At 41.1% G+C, this 23,198-nt stretch overlaps 1 protein-coding gene across 1 annotated transcript in view; it reads right to left on the bottom strand.

The window, feature by feature from the left end:
• The window catches only part of LOC109936690 (grainyhead-like protein 2 homolog), a 120,533-nt gene that overhangs the window by 47,783 nt on the left and 49,552 nt on the right, over positions 1–23,198 (bottom strand). The window contains exons 6-7 of the mRNA XM_048596324.1: positions 21,157–21,313; positions 14,348–14,459 (exon numbers count right to left, since the gene is read on the bottom strand). Of these exons, the coding sequence (XP_048452281.1) occupies positions 14,348–14,459; positions 21,157–21,313 (269 nt within the window). The remainder of the gene's footprint in view (positions 1–14,347; positions 14,460–21,156; positions 21,314–23,198) is intronic.

Raw genomic sequence — 23,198 nt, forward strand, 5'->3', positions numbered from 1 at the left:
CTGATACAGTCCACAACTCCTTGCATCCCTAGCTACCATTTCAATGCATCCAAGGTCAACAATTAACCTCCAAATCAAACAGTGTTTGCTGGAGGAGCTCAGCAGGTCTGGGAGCAGCTGTGGAGACAGTAACAGAGTTAATGTTTCAAGATCAATATCTCTGTCCTTCAGAATCAAATGTGTTTTGAAAATTCATGTTGGACCTCAGACATTATCTCCATTTCTCTCTCCACAAATGCTACCAGATCTGTAAGTTTCTCCAGCTTTCCTGTTTTTATTTCACATTTACAGCATCTGCTGTACTTTGCTTTTAGTTAACTGTATAAACTCTTCCTTTTGTCCAATCTCAATAAAAGCAATCCTTACTGCATTAATGTGGACTTTCCGTTTCCCAGGACAATGTTTGTGGGCTAAGAGTTACATTTGTCAATTTATTTGAGAATGCACAAATGCTTGTGTCCTTCTTGAGTCTATCGCTACAAGCTGTCAGATGAAGCTGCAAAGTCAACCTTGACAGAGTGGACACTGTGTCTGGATGGCCACGCCTCCATGGACATGATATTCTACATTCCAGAATGTTGAAAGAGGTAGTAATGAAGATAGTGGGTGCGTTGGTCATTTTATAACATTCTATAGACTCTGGAGTAGTTTCTGCACATTGGAAGATAGGCAAGCTCACACCACTATTTAAGAAGGGGAGGCGACGGCCTAGTGGTATTATCCAGAGACTCGGGTCTGGGGACCTGACTTCACATTGGATATCTACTGTGGTGCAATCTGAACATTTTTTTTTTTTTTTTTAAAATCGGAATTAAAACCCCACCTGGTCCAAAGTTAACAAAGTCAACATAAAGTATCAAAGTCAACATAAACAACTGCAGGAGGTGTAACTTCCTCCCCTCCTCAGTATCCAAGAGCCCAAACACACCTTCCAAGTGAAGCAGCGCTTTACCTGCGCTTCACACAATCTAGTCTACTGCAATCGCTGCTCACAATGTGATCTCCTCTATATTGGGGAAGTGAAGTGCAGACTGAGTGACCACTTTGCTGAACACCTACGTTATTCCTGCAAAAAAAGACCCTGAGCTTCAAGTTGCTTGCTACTTCAACACACCACCTTGTCCCCTGGCCAATATTTCTGTCTCAGGTTTGCTACAGTGGTCCAGCAAAGCTCAGCACAAGCTGGAAGAACAGCACCTATTTTTCACTTGGAAACCCTGCAGCCTTCTGGACTTGCATCAAGTTCAACAATTTTAGGACTTCAGTGCCTTTCCCCATGCTTTTCCACATCCCCAAACACCAGGCCTTGTCAGTACACAGGGTGCTACCACACACTACCATGGTCAGCTACCAATTGTCCCCATTAGCAGCTATTCATTCCCCCAGACTGACCTTTAACCTCTCCTTTGCCGGTCCAACTGTTTTTCTCTCTTTGGGCTCTATCTCCGCCTATCATTTACTCTCCCCAGCCCTCCATCCCATCTCCTGCATAAAAACCATCCTTTTCCTAGCTACCATCAGTTCTGAAGAAGGGTCACTGGACCCAAAACATTAACTCCGATTCCTCTCCACAGATGCTGCCATATATCCTGAGATTTTCCAGCAATTTCTGTTTTTGTTCCACATTTCCAGCATCTGCAATTAATTTGGTTTTTTTGTCAACATAAATAATTCTGCCTGCTGCTTTTTAACATCATACACACTGTTTTCAGCTTTCCTACATGTCAAACACTTGCCAATTCAATATACTAAAAGCAGCATTAATCCTTTACACAACTTGAAGTTATTCTAAAGTGGTTCACAGTGAATGAAGTTAGTTTGAGTAAAGGAGCTATTCTGATGTCAGGAAATACAGCAACCAAGCTACACAGGGTCTGTACGCTTCACGATCTTACCCTCGGACTGCCTGAATACCGAGATATTAGACTCATCAATGGGCCTCGATTCACAGATTACTGAACCAAGAAGTGACCATCATCAAACAAATCCTCAACTAAGTGTCCTCAGAAGTGGAGTCCTCACCCATTTTTCTAAACCTCATGCACTTAAATAAAATTCAAAACAATGCATCTTGAGTATGGCAAAAATGGGATGGTAATAACATAGGGCGCCCAGCATTTTTGCATGCTTTGAACAAATAACCTTGGATTGACTCCCGAGACCAAATTTCCATAAGCTGCCCTGTCACAGATCAAAGAATCTGCCAGCATTCTTGTCGACATCAGGGTTCCGGAAAAGGCAGTTTCTATCATGGTGCCATAATTTCCAAAATGCACTTATCTAATAGATAAAAATGACAGATGCAATGTGGAAACCGTTCTTTGGCAGAAGCCCAAGTAGAGAACCTTCCACAGAATGCCAGACTAGTCTCTACACAATCCTGTCTGGAATGGATGTTGACATGGTTCTGCAAAAGATTTTTTCAAAAGCTAAAGTGTGAAAAAGGCTTTACCACCAAGCAAGTACTCAGAAGCAATGGAGAGAGGAAGAAATCTGAGTTGATACTTTTCTCTGCTAAGTGTCAGCATTTTAGTCAGTCATTGTCCCTTTCACCCAGTACAACAATTAAACTAACAGTGTTTAGGTAGGAGTGGTGAAACAGATATTTACATATCATTCAGAACTGCTGCTCTGAGCAATTTAATATTAAAGTTACATTTTGGGGCTACAAGTACAAGAAAAATGAAAAGTGCACTGCAACGTCACAAGTAAATCACAAAAATAAGGAAGAGGAAAATACGGCAAATGCTGGAAACCTGAAATCAAAACAAAGAATGATGGAGAAACTGTCAGCATCTGTGAGGAGAGAAACAACAATTAACATTTTGAGCCCAATATGACTCTTCGTCAGAACAGAAAAGAGAGAGGTGGGCAAGAGAAAAGACAGTGTTTCCTACTGTCAACAAAGAGGTGGAGTGGGAAGTGGAACGGGAAGGCAAGTTTATGGGAAGGTTAGATGACCAGGGAGATTAGAGAGTACAGTTGTTATGGAACAAAAAGGCAAAGGAAATGGTAATGTTTGTAGAGGAGAGATAGATCCTATATAAATAGAATTGACAATGAGCAAAAACAAAATGGCTTACAATTTGACCAGGATGGTTCAAGAAGTTTACAAATTAATTAATTATCGAGATCAGAAAGGTCTTGAGTGCATGTCTAGTTAGCTGATCTGGACCAGTGGACTGCACGGCTATTGGGTCACGTAGTGCCAATCTTTATACTTGTGGATCATCAATCCTATTTCACTGGTACAAGTGAGTGGTGTATGTAAATCTATCCAACTCCAATACTAATGTAAACTGACATGTTCATGCAAGTGTCTTGGATTGATGATGAAGTCACAATAGACTGAGTCATATCAATGTAGAAGCAGCTTGTTGAAACATGCTATTGGAAGTACGTATTCCAAGCACGTATAGACACAGGCGCTACCTTCCAAGTAAAACCTGGAGATATTTTTCAACCATAACAAAATTATACAAAAGTTGCTCCTTTTCCCTCTGTAGTATGCCTCAGTTATTTTTCCTCTTTCTTTCCCCCCTTCACTAAAGCATTTTGACTTATTTTTGGAAGACAATATGAAATGCCAAAAGCCACTTCCAAAAACAGTGAGTTGTGTGGGGGAGGGGTTCAAATAAGAGCTAAACCCAATCCAGAATAATACCTGCATTATACAAGAGCTTGTGTTGAAGTACCTCAAATCAAAATGAACCAACAGCACAGACCGGGGTCAACAGGAAATGTTTCTCATTCGTTTGATAGATACTTCTCTGATAGTACTCTGCTACCTAACATTCTTTATAACAGGCAATACAACACCTATCAAAATACAAATTCACAGAGCACCAAAGCCTACCTAAAATGAATGGTAACACAAAAATTGCCAAAGCTGTGGTTAATGCGAGTGGGCAGGAGACTTCCTGAATATTGCATAAAATTATTATCCTGCCACTAAGCTGTCTTACTCTCAAAACAGCAGTAATTATTGTTCAGGTCACTGAGAGTTAAGCATAAGTTTCCAAAGTCAGAATAAGTTAAAAGGTTTTTAAATGATGCTGTCACAGATTGTATGCTGTGATCCTGCAAAAACTGTGAAGACAAAACCTTCTGCTCCAAAGGCTCACTGAGTGATTCCCTGCAAGTTGGAGCATGAGCCATAAAAATCAAGATTACTTTCAACCTCCCATGAGACCCCACCTCCAGTCTCTGATCAATGACAATCTGTGCACCTGAACTGTCAGCATTCCCAAATTTTAGGAGAATAACTAAATGTTTCTCAGAAGTGCAACAGGATGCATCTCATACTCAAAGAAGTTACCAAAAGAAAAGGAAAACATTTAAGCTTGAAAGCATTGATAAACCTGTCAAGTTTAGAGAACAAAGCTAAGAGGGCCAGATTTTGCCATTGGAGGCAGAAATAAGGAGGTGGTTTCAATTCACGGTCACACCACAAACCAGGAAATGACTGCCTAGTTTGACAGGGACTGGGAGTCAATTCCTTACAAGACTGGTCTGTCATCCAATTAGCCAGCAATGGTGCAGGAATGGAGGCGGATCAGTCAAAACACAGGTCATTGATGATTCACTTCACTGCTGTTGGCTAAATAAAATGTTGCCACGGACAGTTAAAAATTTCCCACATTTCAGGAGGGCAGGAACCTAGGAAAGTACGCTGGTAATGCAATTTTTTTTTTACAAAAATTAGTGACAATGAAATAATGTCTCAGCCATGCTCAGCCTTTTTAATGGTAATTATTGCATCTTCTCACAGAGATTTTCCTAATCAACCTGTTCAGTGATGATACGACACACCTCTGGAGCAGGTGGAACTTGAACCTGGCCATGCTCCACAACAGCCATTTTCCTACTGCCCTGGCTTAGTTCTCATTTGGTTGAGGTCAGGCAATTCCAGAAGCTGATTGGGATGAATTAAATTTATACGTACTGAGCTTTTCTCTCTAAATTTTACAGTTTTATCAATTATCTCTTTACTTTCAAGCTTCCAAGTGACCAGAGATCACAAAATTGCCTCTTTTGCACAGGAGTGAAAAGTTCCAACTGATCAAAAGGGTTTCCCCAGCCTGGGAGTTGGCCTCCAAAGATTCTGAGTTCCATTTTTCCAGTCATCATAAAGCTACATTACTGAGATTCAAAAGGAAGTCCTGTTGAAAAGTTAAAGCTGCAGAGCCTGATCTCCCTCTTTATCAATCACAGGCCTCCTGTTTCTAATGGGGGAAGTCATATTGGAGAAATTATCACAGGAAGAGTGGTACAGAGCATGGCTCTCCATCTCGAATTCCACTCTCCTTGGGATGACTTTGCAACAAAATGGCTTGTGATACCTTACACAGTTGGATATCCTGCCAAGACTAAGTTCTTAATCAGAGTCAGGTTGGATCACAAAAGGATGTTCACCAGTCCCAGAATAGGTGATGCACTCAGAGCAGTCACAATGCCTCATTTAGTTTCTTAAAGTCTGGCCCAAAACCCGGACAGAATGTGGCCACAGAGGTTAGCAGCTGGACATCTGTGCCCACTTGTTTTACCCTATTTTAAACCTCTGTGATCCAGCTAGTCGCAGGAGATCAAAAAAAAGTCAGATAGACCTGATCAGGCCTGTCTGATTTGCATTCAATTTTTAAATCCCAGCCTTCCTCAACATCAGGAAGGATTAGTAACACTCATCTAAGGAGCAGAATTGCATCAAATGGATGCTAAGATCCAATTAGTCTACACCTTAAGAAACAACGCTTGTATCACAATTATAGTTGCAGGAGAAAAGCCATCTCTTTTTGGCGGGTTTTGCCACATCTAACGTCAGCAACACTGCTTCATACAACTCAGAGGTACCAACCAATGTATGGCTGTCACTGGGCAATAGCAGCTCACGGGGCAGAAACATGAGCGGGTTATATGAGAAGAGTATACACCCTGCCCCCACCGAAAGAACTGGCTTGCCCCACTTTCAATTCAGAAATTGTAGCTCCATCAATTTAAAATGACAAGAGGATTTTTTAATGGGGAAAGCATGATCAACATTTTATGAGTGTACACGGGATCAGGGTCTACTTGATGCAACATCTTGGTGGAGCTGTGAGCAAGTTATGACAAGAATGCACTCTCTTAATGAGAGAAGAATGTATAAACATTCATTTTGTCCAATACACTGTACCATTCGTCTTTTGGCAAAACATCCTGAAAAGACCTTTTGCTGATTTGTCAGTGCCTTTCATAGTCGGGCAGTTTATATATAGCACCAGGTCCGACAGTTTACTGTAACGTCTAAATTTGGCCCAAAGTTATTTTAAAGGGCAATGTTTTTACAATCTTCGATTTAAACTGAAGGATTATTAGTTGATATGCATGCTCAGTTTCAGTATTTGTCTACTCACTCGGACTGCTGACTCTTTCAACCTTGCTTCTTCTGCTTCTCTCATCTCAACTCCTCTTTATGCTTCTCACGTTTCTTTACCTCGTTATTCCCTTTCATGTGGGTTTTACAATGCATTTGGAGTGATGTCAGTAAGGACTGCTTGCATGCAGTTTCGCGGAAGCTTCTCTAGGATTTTTTTAAAAAGATTTTAAAGGCTTTTATCTGTCAGAGGAGCTCCCAAGAATCAAAGAACATTGCGTTGATCTTGCAAAGCAAGTTGGATTTGAAGAAGTGCGAACTGAGGATGTTGAAGAGCTGCTTGAGTCCCACTGTGAAGACCTCTCTACAGCTGATCCACAACAACTTGTTGTTGAGGGGGTAGTGGAAGCTGGAGATGAAGAAGATGAAGTCCATGATGCAGCATCATGAGAGCTTTCCACTTCTGTTTGGTCTCCTATCCGGAGGAGAAATTGAGAAGCAGTTGCAGCTCTTAGAGGACAACGATTACAATGCAGAATGCAGCAGGGTAGCAGTTCATGGAAGATGATCTTATTTGGCACCCTAGGAACAGCTTCTTCATGAAAGAAGGGTAAAACGTGGACGTCTTTTTAAGCCAACCTCCAAGAAACAGACAGAAGACAATGAACCACAGCCATCCACTTCCGGATTAACTATTTTTCGCCCTCACCCTGCAACCACAACTGCACCTGAAAGTGATGATGATGATGATGATGATGATGATGACGACCCTCAGCCCCTGCAACAACAACAGAGCAACCTCGAAAACTCCTCCCCATCAAGTCATCTTGACGTATTTTTCAAGGAAAGGTGTAAATGTATTTTTATTTCATTATTATTTAGAATTAAACATTTATTCAAACTGCTATTCTTTGTGTTAGGCTTTTGAGTAATTTTTGAGCGATTTTGAGTGATATTTTTTGGTGGTCTGCCCCTAACCCCACTTTTCCTATAGACCCCGTTATTTCTACAGTGCAAATTTCTATAACGCTGTAACACAACTGTATCATTATAGCAGAACCAACTGTATTTAAGATTGCGAATTTATTTATTTACTTGAAGTTATTTTTTGATAATAGGAACTTTAGATGCAGGGAAAGAAAATTGCAACTGAGGAGATATTTTCAGAAGAATGAGGAGCAATTTGTCCTCACAAGATGATATGCTCCCACAATTAAACAACATGCTGGTGTGCCACATTGTGTGACAAACACAAAGACGTAAATAATAAGAGCACGAGTAGGCCATTTGGCCCATCAATCCAATTACATTCATTTTTGTACCTGCATGCCATAACTTTCAACCTCCTTGTCAATCAATAGTCTGTCTAACTGAGACTGGGCTATATCGAATGACCACGCTTTTACTGCTGGGCAAGAGAGTCAAAAGACAGAGGCGAGGAGAATTTCTTCTCTCAATCATAAAAGGGAGAATTCCTTATTCTTAAACTGAGCTCCTTTGTTCTAAATTTCTCCAGGGGCGGGAAACACATCTCAGCATCTACCTTATTGAATCCCTCAGAATGTTATGTGTCTCAAATGTTAATATTGTAAAGGCTCATTAGGAATAACAGGTTCATCCAGTACTTGACGATTCACAATGAACTGCATGCTCAACATACCATGTTTAATATGTAATTGTTGATTATGCACTCAGCGTGCTGCAAATGACAGATGCTTTAACTTCAGCAGAAAAGCAAAGTTGGAGTCACGTTGCTGTACCTGTATCAATAAAGCATGATTTTTTTTTTTTAAATGCAGCATTCCCAGTGATACTATAATTCTAACTGATGGTCCCTGGCAAAATAGTTTCAATGTCACTGATTAAAGGTTTTCCCAGCTGTTTGTTTCACCGAGGAAGCATTCCCCCCTGGCGCACCTGCCTGGTTGATCTTGAAGGGTGCCATGGTGTAGAGGTACCGGTGTTGGACTGGGGTGGACAAGGTCAGAAATCACATGACACCAGGTTATAGTCCAACAGGTTTATTTGAAAACACAAGCTTTCGGAGCCTCACTCCTTCTTTAGGTGTTAGTGAGAGAGATAGTATCAGACACAGAATTTACAAGTAAAAGATCAAAGGGTCACACCACTGATGAGGATGTATTAAACAAACCTAAGATGCTGTTAAGTCTTGAACCAGTTATTTCTCTCTCTCTCTCTCTCTCTCACACACACACACACATACACACACATCTATGTAAATTTGTATTTGTAGATACGTTCTAGCTTGTTCAAAAAGTACACAATTTATAGACAGTCAATGTGTAGTTTTATTTCTAAAGTAGGAATAAAACACGTCTGACTCCAAACCAAAACAAAAACAGATTCTAAACAAGGCCTCACACCTAACATGCATTGTCTGACCTAAAATGTCATCTTTTCTTTACACTGATAAAACCTTTACTTCTCCCAGGGCAGTGACTTGAAAGGAATGAGAGAATTTACATATACATATTAATCAATTAAAACCTTCTAACTGATTAAAGATTTCACAGCATCTTAGGTTTGTTTAATACGTCCTCATCAGTGGTGTGACCCTTTGATCTTTTACTTACAAATTCTGTGTCCGATTACACCACTCTCACTAACATCTGAAGAAGGAGCGAGGCTGTGAAAGCTTGTGTTTTCAAATAAACCTGTTGGACGATAGCCTGGCGTTGTGTGATTTCTGATCTGGATAGGTGGCTGCCAGCTCAAGATCCAAGTCCGCTGGCTGTCGAGGCTAATTGCATGTTTGTGTAATCTAATTAACTCCCAGGAGCTCCAAAGTGGCGAGTGGAGGGCTCTCACAGTCAAACCATCCAAGTGAAACCTGCAAGTGAGGCTGGAATTCTAATACAGCATCACGTTTAGAGTCTTTAACCCTCTATATGAACCCAAACCCACCTCCCCTTGACCTTCAAAATTCACACATTGCAATTTACAAACAGCAATGCACGAAAATGGAATTGAAAGAGCATCCCACACCCCCACAGCATAAAATGCAACGAACTCAGGAATATGATTTTGAGAAAGTATTTAAAAGTCAATGTCCTTTTGAAAATGCATTTATAAAAAGGAAACGCTAAACCAAACACACAATTCAATAATCATGTTGAAATGCATGCTCACATCATAAGTGTGGTTAAGAAGGACATGCATAGTTCTTTGCAAACAAAAAGATAATTGTTTGTTTTCAGCCTCGTTTCAGTCTTTTCCCAGTTGAAAGAGAGATGTTTTCAGAAAGACAAATACATTTTTGAGGAATTCACTGCAATGAGAATGAACCTGAAATTCTGAAAAGGAATGTTCACGAGAACGAGTTGCTCTTTTTAACAAGGCTGCATTGCAACAACAATATTCTCATTCACTGGATGTAACTTGTCCCAAATCATCCAACTCCAGTTCAACGCTGGCCAGCAAAAAATGACCATCCTAAACATGTTAAAATCTACTGTGCAAAAATCAAGTACACGGGTAAATATTCACAACGTCTAAACGTGTACCATCTGACACAGTATTTGTCCTGGGTGCCTGAACAGCCTTAATCTGATTTTTAAAAAAATCACAGGGAATAGGTGTCATAGAGTCAGAGATCTACAGCACAGAATATGGCCCTTTGGCCCATCGCATCTGTGCTGGTCAAAAACAACTACCTAACTAATCTAATTCGATTAACAGTCATAAAGCATGTAAACAGATCCTTCAGCACAACTCATCCATGCCGAACCAGATTTCCTAACTTCCTAAATTAGCTGCATTTGTTCCACATTCCTCTAAACATTTACTATTTATATACCTGTCCAAATGTCTTTTAAATGCCATAACTGTACTCGCCTCTACCACTTTCTCTGTCAGCTTGTTCCATATATGCACCAGCCTCTGTGTGAAAAAGTTGCTCCTCTGGTCCCTTTCAAATCTTTCTCCCTCACCTCAAACCTGCGCCCTCTAGTTCTAGACTCCCTTACCCTGGGGAAAAGACCTTGGCTATTCATCCTATCCATGCGCCTCCAGGTTTTATAAACCTCTACAAAGGTCACCTCTCAGCCTCTTAAGCTTCAGGCATATAAGTCCCAACTCCTGTACTCAGTGCTCTGACCGACGAAGGCAAGCGTGCCAAATGCCTTCTTCACCACCCTATTCACCTGTGGCACCACTTTCAGGGAACTATGTACCTGCACGTCAGGTCTCCATTTGACAACACTTACCAGGTAGCCCAGCCCATAGCCTTGTATGTCTTGCCATCCCAAGTGTGCATCTAGCTACTACTTAAATATTATGAATGTTTCTGTCTTTATCATCCTTACTGCCAGTGAATTCCAGATTTCTATGATCCTGGGTAAAAATATTTTTCCTCAGATCTCCTCTAAACTTCCTGTCCCTTACGTTAAATCTATGGCCCCTGGTCATTGATCCCTCCACCAAAGGGAAGTTTCTTCCAGTCTACCCAGCCAATGTCCCTCATAATTTTATACATCTCAGTCATGCACCGCCCGCCACTTCCCCCTCACCCCGAATCTCTTCTACTCCAAAAAAAGCAACCTCAGTCTATCCAGTTTCTCTTCATAATCAAAACTCTCCAGCTCAGGCAGCATTCTGGTAAATCTCCTGTGCACCTTCTCCCATGCAATACCTCCTATCATATGCATTTGAGAATAATCTACTGCCAGCTAGGTCAGCATTCCTTTCTATTTATAATTGCATTTGAAATTTCCTAAAAATGATTGGATAAAATCTTCAGTCTCTTGCCAATCTCGTGAGTGCAGTTCACTATAATTAAGGCTGAGTGATATAACTTGAAAAGTTCTATTTAGCAGCAAGAATACTACAGTTTTACACCGAAAGTAACTTATTGCCTTTAGAATGTTCACTCCAATAAAAATTTGTATATAAAATTTTTACTGACACAACAAAGCCACCTCATGCTAAAACAGATGTGATTTAATCTTTGATACAGTCAGCTATAGCAACAGGTCAATGTAAATGTTCAGTGACAGTCTATAGCATGTTCATTGGCATTAAGAAATGAAAAAACAAAATTTAGCAACAAATCAGACATTGCATCAAGCTCAGGAAATCTCAGCCCATCAAAACCCTCTTCCTGCTTCCAGGAACCGATATCCAAAGTGGGAGAGATGTCTATAGACTGGTCATGAAATGATGTGACACGTACCAGTCAATATAAATAGCAGTCAACATCCCAGTTTCTTTCACCATTCATGAATATGACCATGCCAAGGACAGGGGGGAAACCAACAGAAGTAAACACACAATGAAAGTGAGTAACAGAGATTTCTGAAGTTCAAAAATAGAATCTAGAAGTTCTGACAGTCAGCACCTACCGTCTGCATCCTTCGCCATCATTGCCAAATCATTATTTTACATACTGAATTACCTAACTGTTGTCATGTTAGCTGACAACATTACCCAAAATGTAACCCATTCAAAACTCATCTTGGTGTATAGAATTAAAAAAGTGTCCCATGTCCGCGTATGTCACCAACAAACAGCAGTAAAGTTAGAAACAACACATGACCAACTACAGATCCTTGACACAATGGACGGTCAATATAGCCACGCCAGAATGATCTACATCTCAAAAATAAATTCTTAAAATAACATAGGAGTTGCAAGATGGGGACAGATCCCCCCGGCCACCCCCAACGAATAGATTTACGAGTCTGACATAGTACCAGAGGGTGGCTTTATTACCTGTAGTCAAACTCTGAGTGAAGGATATTACTTACTAAGATATAAACAAATTCAGTTCACAGCCAAACATTGTCAAAGGTGCCAACTTTCATATCAGATAATAAACTTGAGGTCCCTTCTCCCTGCTCAGATCAAATGAAAAGATAATCTTGGCATGAGGAAATTGAGCTAAAATAAAGAGGCGCCCAGTTAAAAAGCAGGAGCCTTCCCCAAAAATTATAAACAATAAGCAATTCATTAGCTTGTTTAGGAATCAACAAACATCCCACACCCATTGTGTTGAAAACTTCCTGATCCTTCTCTTGCTGTAGTCAGATAAAAATAAAAAGAAAACACAGGCAGCCCATTTCAAACTGAAGGCAACAAACAGATTCACTTCCACTGCTTAGTGACAAGTCGAATTTTGTCACAAATTTTGAATTCGAGTTGAAGTGTTTTGTAATGTACTTTTACCAATTTTGTGAATGAAGCATATTTTTGGGCAAAAGTGCAGCTTTAAAGATACACAAAGTGCCAGACTTTATTGGGTGCCATACTCCCTGCCCGATTGGCAGCACTTACCATGGTAATTGCTTTGAGGGGAGGTAAAGCCCCAGCTCAGAAAGGTGCCAGCCAATTGGTCAGTCAACAGCACTGTAGTCCAAGCAGTACCAGTCAAGAGCAATTGTCATTGCTGGGACATTGGGTAACCTCACCACAGTAAGCAGATAAGCGGAGTCTGGGTACAGGGGTCTCGATGAAGGGTTTGTTGAGAGGTCGCAGTTAACAGGCCTCGGTGGCGGGGGGAAGGAGGGGGTGGAGTGTATATATGTCTGTGCTTCTGTTGGAACAGTGAAATCTAAAGAAGGTTTCTCCTTGTCAAAAACTAGCTTGTACAAGTAAAGCTAGGTCAAAATCCTGGAACTCCATTCTCAACAGTATTGTGGGTCTACCTACACCAAATGGACCGCAGCAGTTCAGAGAGGCAGCTCACCATCACTTTCTCAAGGGTAACTAAGCTGAGCAATAAGTGCTGGTCCAGCCAGTGTTGGCCACATCCCATGAGTGAATTAGAAAATAAGTTTCTGGGCTTCGTGATCAACATGAGCTATGAATTTGTAAAATATCATTAGGAATGGGATGAGGCCCTTTAGTTATTAATTGAGAGCATCAAGAGACAGAAGTCACCTGCTCACCCTGGCCCCAGTAAAATTTCAGACAGGTCAGTGGCAGCGGGAAGGCTTCCCGTACCCCCTCAATCTCAGGAGCCCCACAGAAAGTTTACATTGTGACTAGCATTGTAGTGCTCAATATCCAATGCAAGGGTCTAGACCTGGAACAACCTGTTTATTTGGACATTTTTTTTCCATCACTTACTTAGGAAAAATGCATTATGTTCAGATATGTAGAAGAACAAGTTGTGTCATCTTGTGGGTTATATACCATGAATGTTATTTCAAGTCAATAATTCACTGTGCACAAGAAATAAAACGTAAGTGACTCCACTGATGGCCTATGGAGCAATGGCACTTCCCAATACAGCATTACGCTTTGTAGAAGGTTCACGTTCCATCCTGGGTTTGGCCCATCACAGACCTCACCCAGAAGAGATGATTAGGTGTGACATTCAGCTGCAGGATCCTTAGAACATGTTGTGGGAGAAATCCAGCTAACATCATCACCTCAGATTGTCACCTAGTGGTAGGAAGTGCATGAGCAGCACTGAGGGAGAACACTTTGGGCTTGGCTGTAATAATAAAAAAATACTCTTTCACTCAGTACCTAGACTAAGCTTACTTGTGGAGAAGTGTGATTCTGGATTGCTGTGCATTCACAGCTATCAAGGCTCACTGCCTTATTGACAGAAATGGAGAATACTTGCCAAAAACATCCCACATAAATATAAAAGGGGTAGAAATTCACCTACAGCAGTGGCACTAAATGAGTGGAATTGATTGAAAATCCAATATGAGAAACTTGTGGTATTCGGTTCCATTTCACTCTGTGAAATTAAGCATTGGATGCTGTGTATTTTGGCTGGCTGATCTGATACCACCCACTTTGTGCAACTGCCCAAGATTATTTTTTATCCCCAAAATGCTGCACAAAATTAGCAAAGGTCCATACTAGGACTAGCACACAGTCAGAATATGACTTTGTAAAGAATTCAAAAAGTACATCAAATTTTGCATGGCAATTAACAAACAAAATTCCAATGACAAGATGTTTGTTTTAATTATGAAAATAATTCTATGGTAGGCAGGCACCATTTAGGCAGTCACTTACCAATATCGAGAACTCTCTGTTTGGCAGTGTGCTGTCGAGAATGCCAGTATTTCCAATATCTCAGTTGCTCATCACGGTTCTTATCTTCACTGAATACCACCATTATTACACTCTGGGGAAATGGATTATTCAGGTTACATTCTTGCTACCTCACAATAAGCAACAAAGCATTCAGATTTATCATTTTTTTCTGGCCTTATATTCTTCTGATAGTTCCCTAATCCAAAGAAAATTACTGCTTTCCCAGCTACTGTTCCTCACTGCTAGCAGGAAACAGATTTAATTCTACAACAAAACTTTCCAAAAGAGAAAAAAAATGCAATGAGGATTATTAAACAACATAATGTGTGCATTCCTTCCATTCCATGTGTCACCCTCAGTAATTAAAATCTTCATTATTCATATTCCACTCTTTCAACAAGAATCTGCCTTTAAAATAATGTTTTGCATGCTGTCTATTTGCCTGTGACTTATCATTTGCATAGACCTTACATCCAGTTCCATAAAAACAAAGCAAGCCGGCATTTTTCAATAAAAACGATACATAACATCGCATTTACTGTCCTATACAATATCCAGGTTAATAGCACAGGGTACAAACTGGAGCCTAATGTATGCCTTTTACATTACAGCAGTATTTAACATAATTATTCACTTAGAACAAGCATACGTATCAATAAAATATTATTCTCATGCAAAACAACATAGTCGTATCAGTAAGCAGATGCTTCAACAAACGTTTAATTCCAGCCATGAAGCAGAAACAAAAAGCAGTGGTTTCGGGTCTATGTCACTATCAAATAATTTGGGGTTGAGTTACATTGTATGGATTGATGCCTTACTATTAATTTTGGGTCATTACTGACTGTTCGAGAAGAAGGCGAAGTCAAGGATCATCTTCAGGCTTAGACTTCAAAGTGACACTATTTATTTATATTAATATGAAAAACGGCTCTACATGGTAATCATAGCTATACCAGGCTCTCTGACTTCTATTCAATAAGGATTTGGTGATCTGCTTCATGTGTTCAAGTACACATGCTCTTGATGCGTCTTCCAAAGAGTAGAGAGTTCTAGTGTACTCTGATCTGGTGCTTGTTCACTGTGAGAAGTGCAATGTGTTCTGACTGCACGCACTGTGGTATTTATACACAGTGATGTGCAACTCCATGAAATCATTGCAAGGTCCCTCCAGGGACCTAATGGCCTGAAACAATGACTATGAATGGACCAGTTACTATGCAGCATTTTCTTTAAAATAACAGCCAGTGAGCTTCGCAATATTTCAAAGGCAACATGAATCCCAAAGGGAGCAAATGCACAGCACATACTAAACAGACTTTCAAAATAGGAAGGTCACAGTAATGGTTGTGGATGGAAATAAAATGGGACAAGTATAATAGTGATCTTCAGATTCAGCCTAAAAATGTCATTGCACAGAGCTTGGAAAACTCGGTATCCAATTCTAGCGAAGGTATTTTATCGTGACAGATCCTTATATGGAGGTGAGGGAGCCCTTTGTTCTGTCAGCACACTTTACCCTTATTCTTTAATTCAGTTTCCCAGCCAAAGGGATAGGTGCAATTACTTAACAAAAACAATAATTGAGGGGATTTTAGTTTAAGGCACCTGTAGAGGGGTCAGAACAGTTGAATTTCTCATCAGTTCCTGATTTCAGCGATCACAAGGATGGAATGGAGACTTGGGGAGGTTGACCCTGGGTCTCAGATTCTGACATGGAGGTCCTGATGGGAGATCAGAGGGGCTAAAGTGAAGTGATACCTCCCCTAGGAAGAGAAGGGGAAGCTACAAGGTGTGGATGGAGGTGGCCAGGGCAACGTGCAGCAGCACTGCAGTCCCTCTAACCCAGGTACAGTGCCTCAAAAAGGTACAAGGACCCCAAGAGGACAGGAAAGGTGAGTGATGTAACATTTTCAGGTAATTAGCTCCACATTCTGACTTTCTAGGATTTTGTTTCTTGCGTGACACTCCTCAGACCAACACACCTTGTAGGTCTGCTTATTCCTCCCTCTCAAGCCACCTCAAGTCCAAAGTCCAAAGATGTGCAGGTTGGGTGGTTTGGCCATGGGGAATGCAGGGTTAGAGGGATAGGGTAGAGGGTGGGAATGGATGGGATGCTCTTCAGAAGGTCGGTGTGGACTCAATGGGTCAAATGGCTTGCTTCCACTCTGTAGGGATTCTACGGTTCTTCCATGATTCTATGATTCATGTGCCCACATAAAAACCAACAACCTCACAGCATGCCTCAGTCATGTTCCATAAATGTCCTTCCCTACCCTTCAGGTAATTCATTCTTCAAAGTTATAACTCTCTGCTCCCCCCTTACAGGAGTGGAAGAGAAGAAGGAGATCTTTCAGTGATGGCCAGCTTAACACAAGCAGCATCAGCCATGACATCTGGAGACTCCTGAAGCACTAATACTCACATACGTGGAGAGAGCTGAACATGTGTGTGTGGAATTTGTCTTGAGGGTCTTGCCTCTTTTAAGCTGGACCTCTGCGTCTACCCTTACTGCACGCTGGAGCAGCACGGGGTTAAGAAAGTAACAGTTAGTGCTGCTCTTCTCACGCCCAATTAGAGCGGCACAGCATTAGTGGCTCTCTCACTGTACTGAAGACAGAACAAGGAAATGTATATCAAGATCAAGAGTCTGGGACAGGTGAATTGAAGTTGGAAATCACTTGTGAAGCAGTGAGGGAGAAAGAGTGCTGTGGGCAGCAGCTCTTCAATTTCATGCTTGTAGGCTTCGCAGCCTGTCAGTTTCATGGACAGAACACTTCCTGCTCTGCTCTCAACTAACCAAACCTGGTATGACCCATTCTGCTCAGGAAACCCATACACTCACTGTTGACACGAGAATGCTGGGTTCAGTAAACAATTCATTGAATAGAACGATAGAATCCCTACAGTGTGGAATCAGGCCATTTGGCCCAGCAAGTCCACACCGACCCTCTGAAGAGCATCTACCCAAGCCCACGCCATCCCTGTAACCTTGTAATTCCCATGGCTAATCCACTTGCCTGCACCTCCCTGGACATTACAGGTAATTTAGCATGGCCAATCCACCTAACCTGCACATCTTTGCGGGAGGAAACCGGAGCACCCGGAGGAAATCCACGCAGTCACGGGGAGAATGTGCAAACTCCACACAGACAGTAGCCAGAGGGTGGAATCCTGTGAGGCAGCAGTGTTAACCACTGAGCCACCACACTGACCAACTTAGAGATTTGTTATTTACCCAATGGTTTCTAAAGGGGTTTCCCATTCAGCTGCAAACCCATCCTGATTAATCCCAGACATGAATTATATCAGGTTCCTAACCCAACGCAAGTTTCCACTAGGTTAAACCCTGCACCTGGACCCACCTCCCCTTTGACAATCCAAATTGAACCCTGGATGTTTACTTAGGTTTAGAGGGGATTTGAGGAAATTTTGCTTTACCCTTGAAAGGGTGGTAGAGGCAGGTGCCCTCGCAATATTTTAGGTAGTATTCAGATGAACAGTTTTTTTTAATGTTCATTAACAGGATGAGGGTGTCACTGCCTAGGCAGCATTTATTGACCATCCCTAATTGCCCAGAGGGCAGTTCAGAGTCAACCATTTTGCTGTGGGTCTGGAGTCACATGTAGGCCAAACCAGGTAAGGGTGGCAGTTTCCATCCCTAAAGGACATTAGTGAACCAGATGGGTTTTTCCAACAATCGACAATGGATTCATGGCCATCATTAGATTCTTAATTCCAGATATTTTATTGAATTCAAATTCCACAATCTGCCATGGCAGGATTCAAACTCAGGTCCCCAGAGTTATATGGGTCTCTGAATTAACAGTCATGATAACACCACTAGGCCATTGCCCCCCCTTGAAATGTCATTGCACATGAGCCTATGAGCCAAATGCTTGAAGATGGGCTGAGGGCAAATAGATGTTTGATCACTGACACAGACACAGACACAATGGTCTGAAGGGCCATTCATGCTGTAAAACTCTATGACTTTGTTTAAAGTAGAAAATATTCCATCTTCCTAACATTCCTTACAAAATTTTCAAAACGTCAAACAGAATTTTAAATATTTTCAAATGTGCTATTATAAACGTGGGCAAGACAGCTGAAACTGTGTGTACCTGGGAGGATTGGACTCTGGTTTGATCACATTTAGAGAATTGTTAGCTAATTACTCACAAAATAACACCACCAGGGAACACAGGGCTTTTGCAGAGGAGAGTTACAGTGAATAATAATTTTACATTCAAGGTTGCTGAATGTTACACATCAGGCAACTAAACAGATTCCAGGAATTCCAGACATCAAACGTAACTGGGATTGCTTGAAAATGTCACAACTGAAGAAAAGGCAATTACTGACATTTTCACAATTCTAAAAGGATATAGATAAACCCTACCTCACATTGTGTAACTGACACTGGGAATGAATAGAGAGAGCGAGACAGAGAGAGACAGCGCGAGAGAGAGAGAGCTGAAAAGTGAACAGTTTAGGTTGAACACGTATGTGGAATGGACTGTAGGGAAAGATAGTGGAAAAATCAGCAAACTCGAGGGCAAGTCAGATAATTTTTTAAGCAAAAGAAGCATTTGAATGGTAAAAGATAGAGCACAGCATAGTCTTTTTTTAAACTTTGGAAATCATCCAGCTCTATGCATTCCTAAGCTTCAGAGAAGGGTTTTCCTAGATTCCCCAGCTAGTGTTACATTTTATGTACTCTGCTGATCAACACAGAAGCAAGACTTGCCTGCATTGTAAACAGAGGTCTCTCTCTCTCTGTGCTACAGAGGCTGTCAATTGGATTACTTTTCTTCCTTCAGCTGTATGCAACTTCAAACCTCGGAGGCATAGCTCTGACTGTGCTTGAGGTTGACAATGAGTAAGCAAGACAATATCTATCTGTTAAAATAGTTAGTTACCTGTTTACAACAAACTGACCTTATAGCCTACAGAAGTGATTCTGGTTTTGAGGTTCTGTTCAACAGATGGAAATGATGTTCATTGGAAATATGTCCAATTTAAATGAAACGACTGTGCATTTTCCAGTTGTTCTTTTTTCAATTATGAAGTTGAAAACATTGAAAGCGTCTCAGACATGAGCAATCAAATTGTCACAAAAGCAAAATCATTTCTTTTTTGGCAGTTTTTTACAACTTCAGTTCTCTTCAAAGTGCTTTTGCATCCAGTTAAACACGTTTCAAAGTACTCCTTAAGTAAGAAGTGTGAAGGTAGTTATCATGTAACAGGGTCTCACGAACAGCAACGCAATCATGGCCAGATCATCTCAGTCACAGTTAAAGTGACATTGATCAAGTGGTAAATACCAGCCAGGATACAGGAGAATCAGCTCTTTTTCAAGGTAGTGCAGTAAGATCTTCTTCATCCATCAGAGAACATGGAACAGTTCAGCATGAATAACAGGCCTTTTGACTCACCATGTCTGTGCTGACCATCAGAAAGGCAGAAAAGCTTCAGTTTAATGTCTCATCAGACACTGTAGCTCAGGGCCTCCTCAGTGCTGCAATTGGACTGTCAGCATCAATATTGAGTGTAACTTGAGTGCACAACCTCCTGAAAGTGAGCATCGCTCCAAGGATGACATGCTAAGTGTATGGGGTCAACATGTGTCTTTGTAAACTACAAAGACATTGTACTGAACCGTACTGAAAGCTTGCTGTTTCAATTTGTAGTCTGTTCGAATTTGGCTAGTCTATGTGGGTCAGCAATGTTTGCTTCTAGGATTGTATATAGAAACTGGTGGTGGGGGGTGGTGAGGTTTGCCATGGTGGTAGGGAAGGAATAGATTAAAACATCTGTACACCACTGAGTCACTTCATATACGTGGAAGACACTAGACTGGAATGCAATGATCACCAGATCAAAAAAGCAGTCCAATATGAAGAGGTGAACACAAGGAGCTACGGTGCCATTTGTTTATATGAGGTAATGGTTGCAAAAGAGTTAATATATGGGCTACGGTGAAGCTCTGATTCACGATCCATCCTCTACCACAGACTACTGAACAGACCCTTAGAACTGCCTGGTGAGGAGGGCTGGAGAGCACTTCCTGCCCAGTGATTATTACCCATACATCACATGATTTTTAGAACACCTTGCAGCTCAGATAGTGGAGTATTACTGATGCCCCTGGGATAAGGCCCCTTTCAGGAAGGGAGGGGATTGATTGAGGATATAAGTGAGAGGAAGTGATGAGGGAAATTCATATTTAGAAAAGTTATTCAAGATGGCAGCTAATCATTCTCGGAGACAGACTAGAACTGGGTCAAATGACCAAACAATTTATTATAAAGCACTCACACCAGTCCCCTTAAAAATAATTAAAATTTCAAAGCCAGCAGCAGAAACAGAATAATGACCATACGATCATTAATCCCTCCACTCTGGAGGCAATTAACTCATTTTCAACTTTGAAAAGTGAGAAGCCGAGTTGACTTCACAGTAGAGTCTGATCCTATCCACATTGTACAGTTATTCATATGCACTCCCTAGCTGGTATCTCTTCACAGAAATCAGAAATAAGAATCACATTGCACTACCAAATATTAATTCTGCTTCTCTCTTCACAGATACTGTTGGACCTGCTGTATGTTTCTAGCACTTACTGTTTTTATTATAAAAGCAAATCAATCTAAACTCTCCCCACCCCAAGAGTGTAGTGGTCCATTGAACAGATGCCTTCAAATTTTATCTACTACCTTGTGCAAAAAGGACATGGTGAGTTCACATCAACTGCCAAAAGGCTGAAGGGAATCACAACAGCTTACCCTCACTTTGCTGATTGGATGGCGAAGGCACTTGTTGGCTCCAGTCTCCCTGAGTGTTATGGAATAAAACTGTCCTTTATTCAAGTACGTCATTGGCCCTTCCCCCTGCTTCTGACGTAATGATTTTGTGGCTTCCAACATGTACTGGAATGAATCCCTGGAATAAAGCAAGAGCTAATGATGAGAGGATACATATATACAGGATTCCTACAAATTTACCCTACGCCCATAACATGGAGTTACATTTAAAAATTCTCCCTAACACCAGTTGGATTTAATTTGTTCTGTCAGCATGGTCACTGCAGTTACTTATTATAGAGATCTTTGTTAGAATCTCAAATAATAAATGAGATATTTATTTTCTATTAAATGCAGGATATTAAGTCAGGAATACAAGCGTAAAACAAACCAACTTGCAAGCAGTTTGGTAAAACATGAATAAAGTTTGCCATTGGTAAAAATATACAAAAAAACCCCAGCAAAAATAGCAAGGCTTGAAAGGGCTGGATAAAAACCGAAAGAGCTTGTGAATGCTCTAAATCAGGAACAAAAACAAAGTTGCTGGAAAAGCAACAAAAGGGTCACCGGACCCGAAACGTTAACTCTGTTTTTTCCTCCATAGATGCTGCCAGACCTGCTGAGCTTTTCCAGCAACTTTGTTTTTGTTGTTGTTGAAAGAGCTGGAGCTCTGTGCTTAGGGCCCTTAGCCTTGGTCAAGAATAGTTCAGAGAAGCAAAAAGGGTTCCTCAACAGTGTCCAGGTATTCGCTTCCTCTGCTAAAAATTAAGGAACCGATTTTAAAAACTTGACTGTGAAAAAGGCCACAGCACAAAGCAGGTGAAGGCAGTTGACTTTTCAGATGTTCAATCTTCACCAGAATTGTGGTGACAAAGGACATGATTCCGAAATGCTGATATGCTGTTTCCTCTTCTGGAGCTAATTGATCTACAGTGGGTCACCAGCTTTTGCTGTTTTTTTTTCCAGGGCTTTAGCAATTACTTGTTAGAAACTGATTGTATTTCTCAGGTTTGCCGCTGCCCTCCACACCTGAGCCAACTCTACCTGGAGAACAGGCAAAGAAAGGATGGGGGGAAATGGTAAGAAGAACAAAGCAAAGCATCTTCAAGAGTATAGAAAGCTGTTCAACAGTGATTTGTTTCCTATTACATTTTCTTTCTTGAAGCCATTAACTCCTTGCTGTGATATCATCTTTTAGCACTAGCCATTAATACTACACACGTCTAGCTAGTTCGATACTTGTGGGCATCGCTGGCAAGGCCAGCTTTTGCGGTCACTTGAATGGAGTGGCTTTTGCGACCATTTCAGAGGGCAGTTGGGGAGGTTCTACCTCCTAGAGAAGAGAATGCTCTGCTCTAACAACACCTTCAGAGAAAAAAAATCCTCATCTCTGACTGAAAAATAAGACTCTGCACCCACCCCTCTTCCTAGTTTTAGTATCTGCCACAGCAGGAACATCCTCGCAGTATCCAGTCCCCTGAAGATCTTGTATTTCATTACAATCACCTCTCTTTTATTCTTCTGAGCTCCAATGAATATAGGCCTAACCTGTTTCTTCCTAAGATAAGCCAGTCATGCCAGGAATGGACTGCCAACAGAAAAGGCAGAAAAATGCCATAACACACATGGCTGTGGGTCTGAACTCACATTTCAGCAGAATACCTTCTCTAAAATGGCAGTAGTGAACTAGATGGATTTCTACATCAACAATAATTGCCATTGTCACCATTTCCAGCTTTATTAGATTTTTTTAAATAATGGAATTGAAATTCTGATCCACTTTATGGTTTTTTTATATGTCAGCCCATGTAACATAGAACATAGGCCATGTAGCACAAACAGTTGGGTTCTTGTTGAGACTGATGTCTTGAAGTTTATTTACAAGACTAACTGTTAACACAACTACAATATCACAGACTTTAAAACAGTGCTTACTGATGTTTCTGTACACTTCGCAGACACAGTACATTACAGAGAGAGAGCAAAAGGAGCGAGCGCGCGCGAGAGCAAAAGGAGCGAGCGCG

This window comes from Rhincodon typus, chromosome 4, assembly GCF_021869965.1.
Source record: "Rhincodon typus isolate 14 chromosome 4, sRhiTyp1.1, whole genome shotgun sequence".
Classification (NCBI taxonomy): domain Eukaryota; kingdom Metazoa; phylum Chordata; class Chondrichthyes; order Orectolobiformes; family Rhincodontidae; genus Rhincodon; species Rhincodon typus.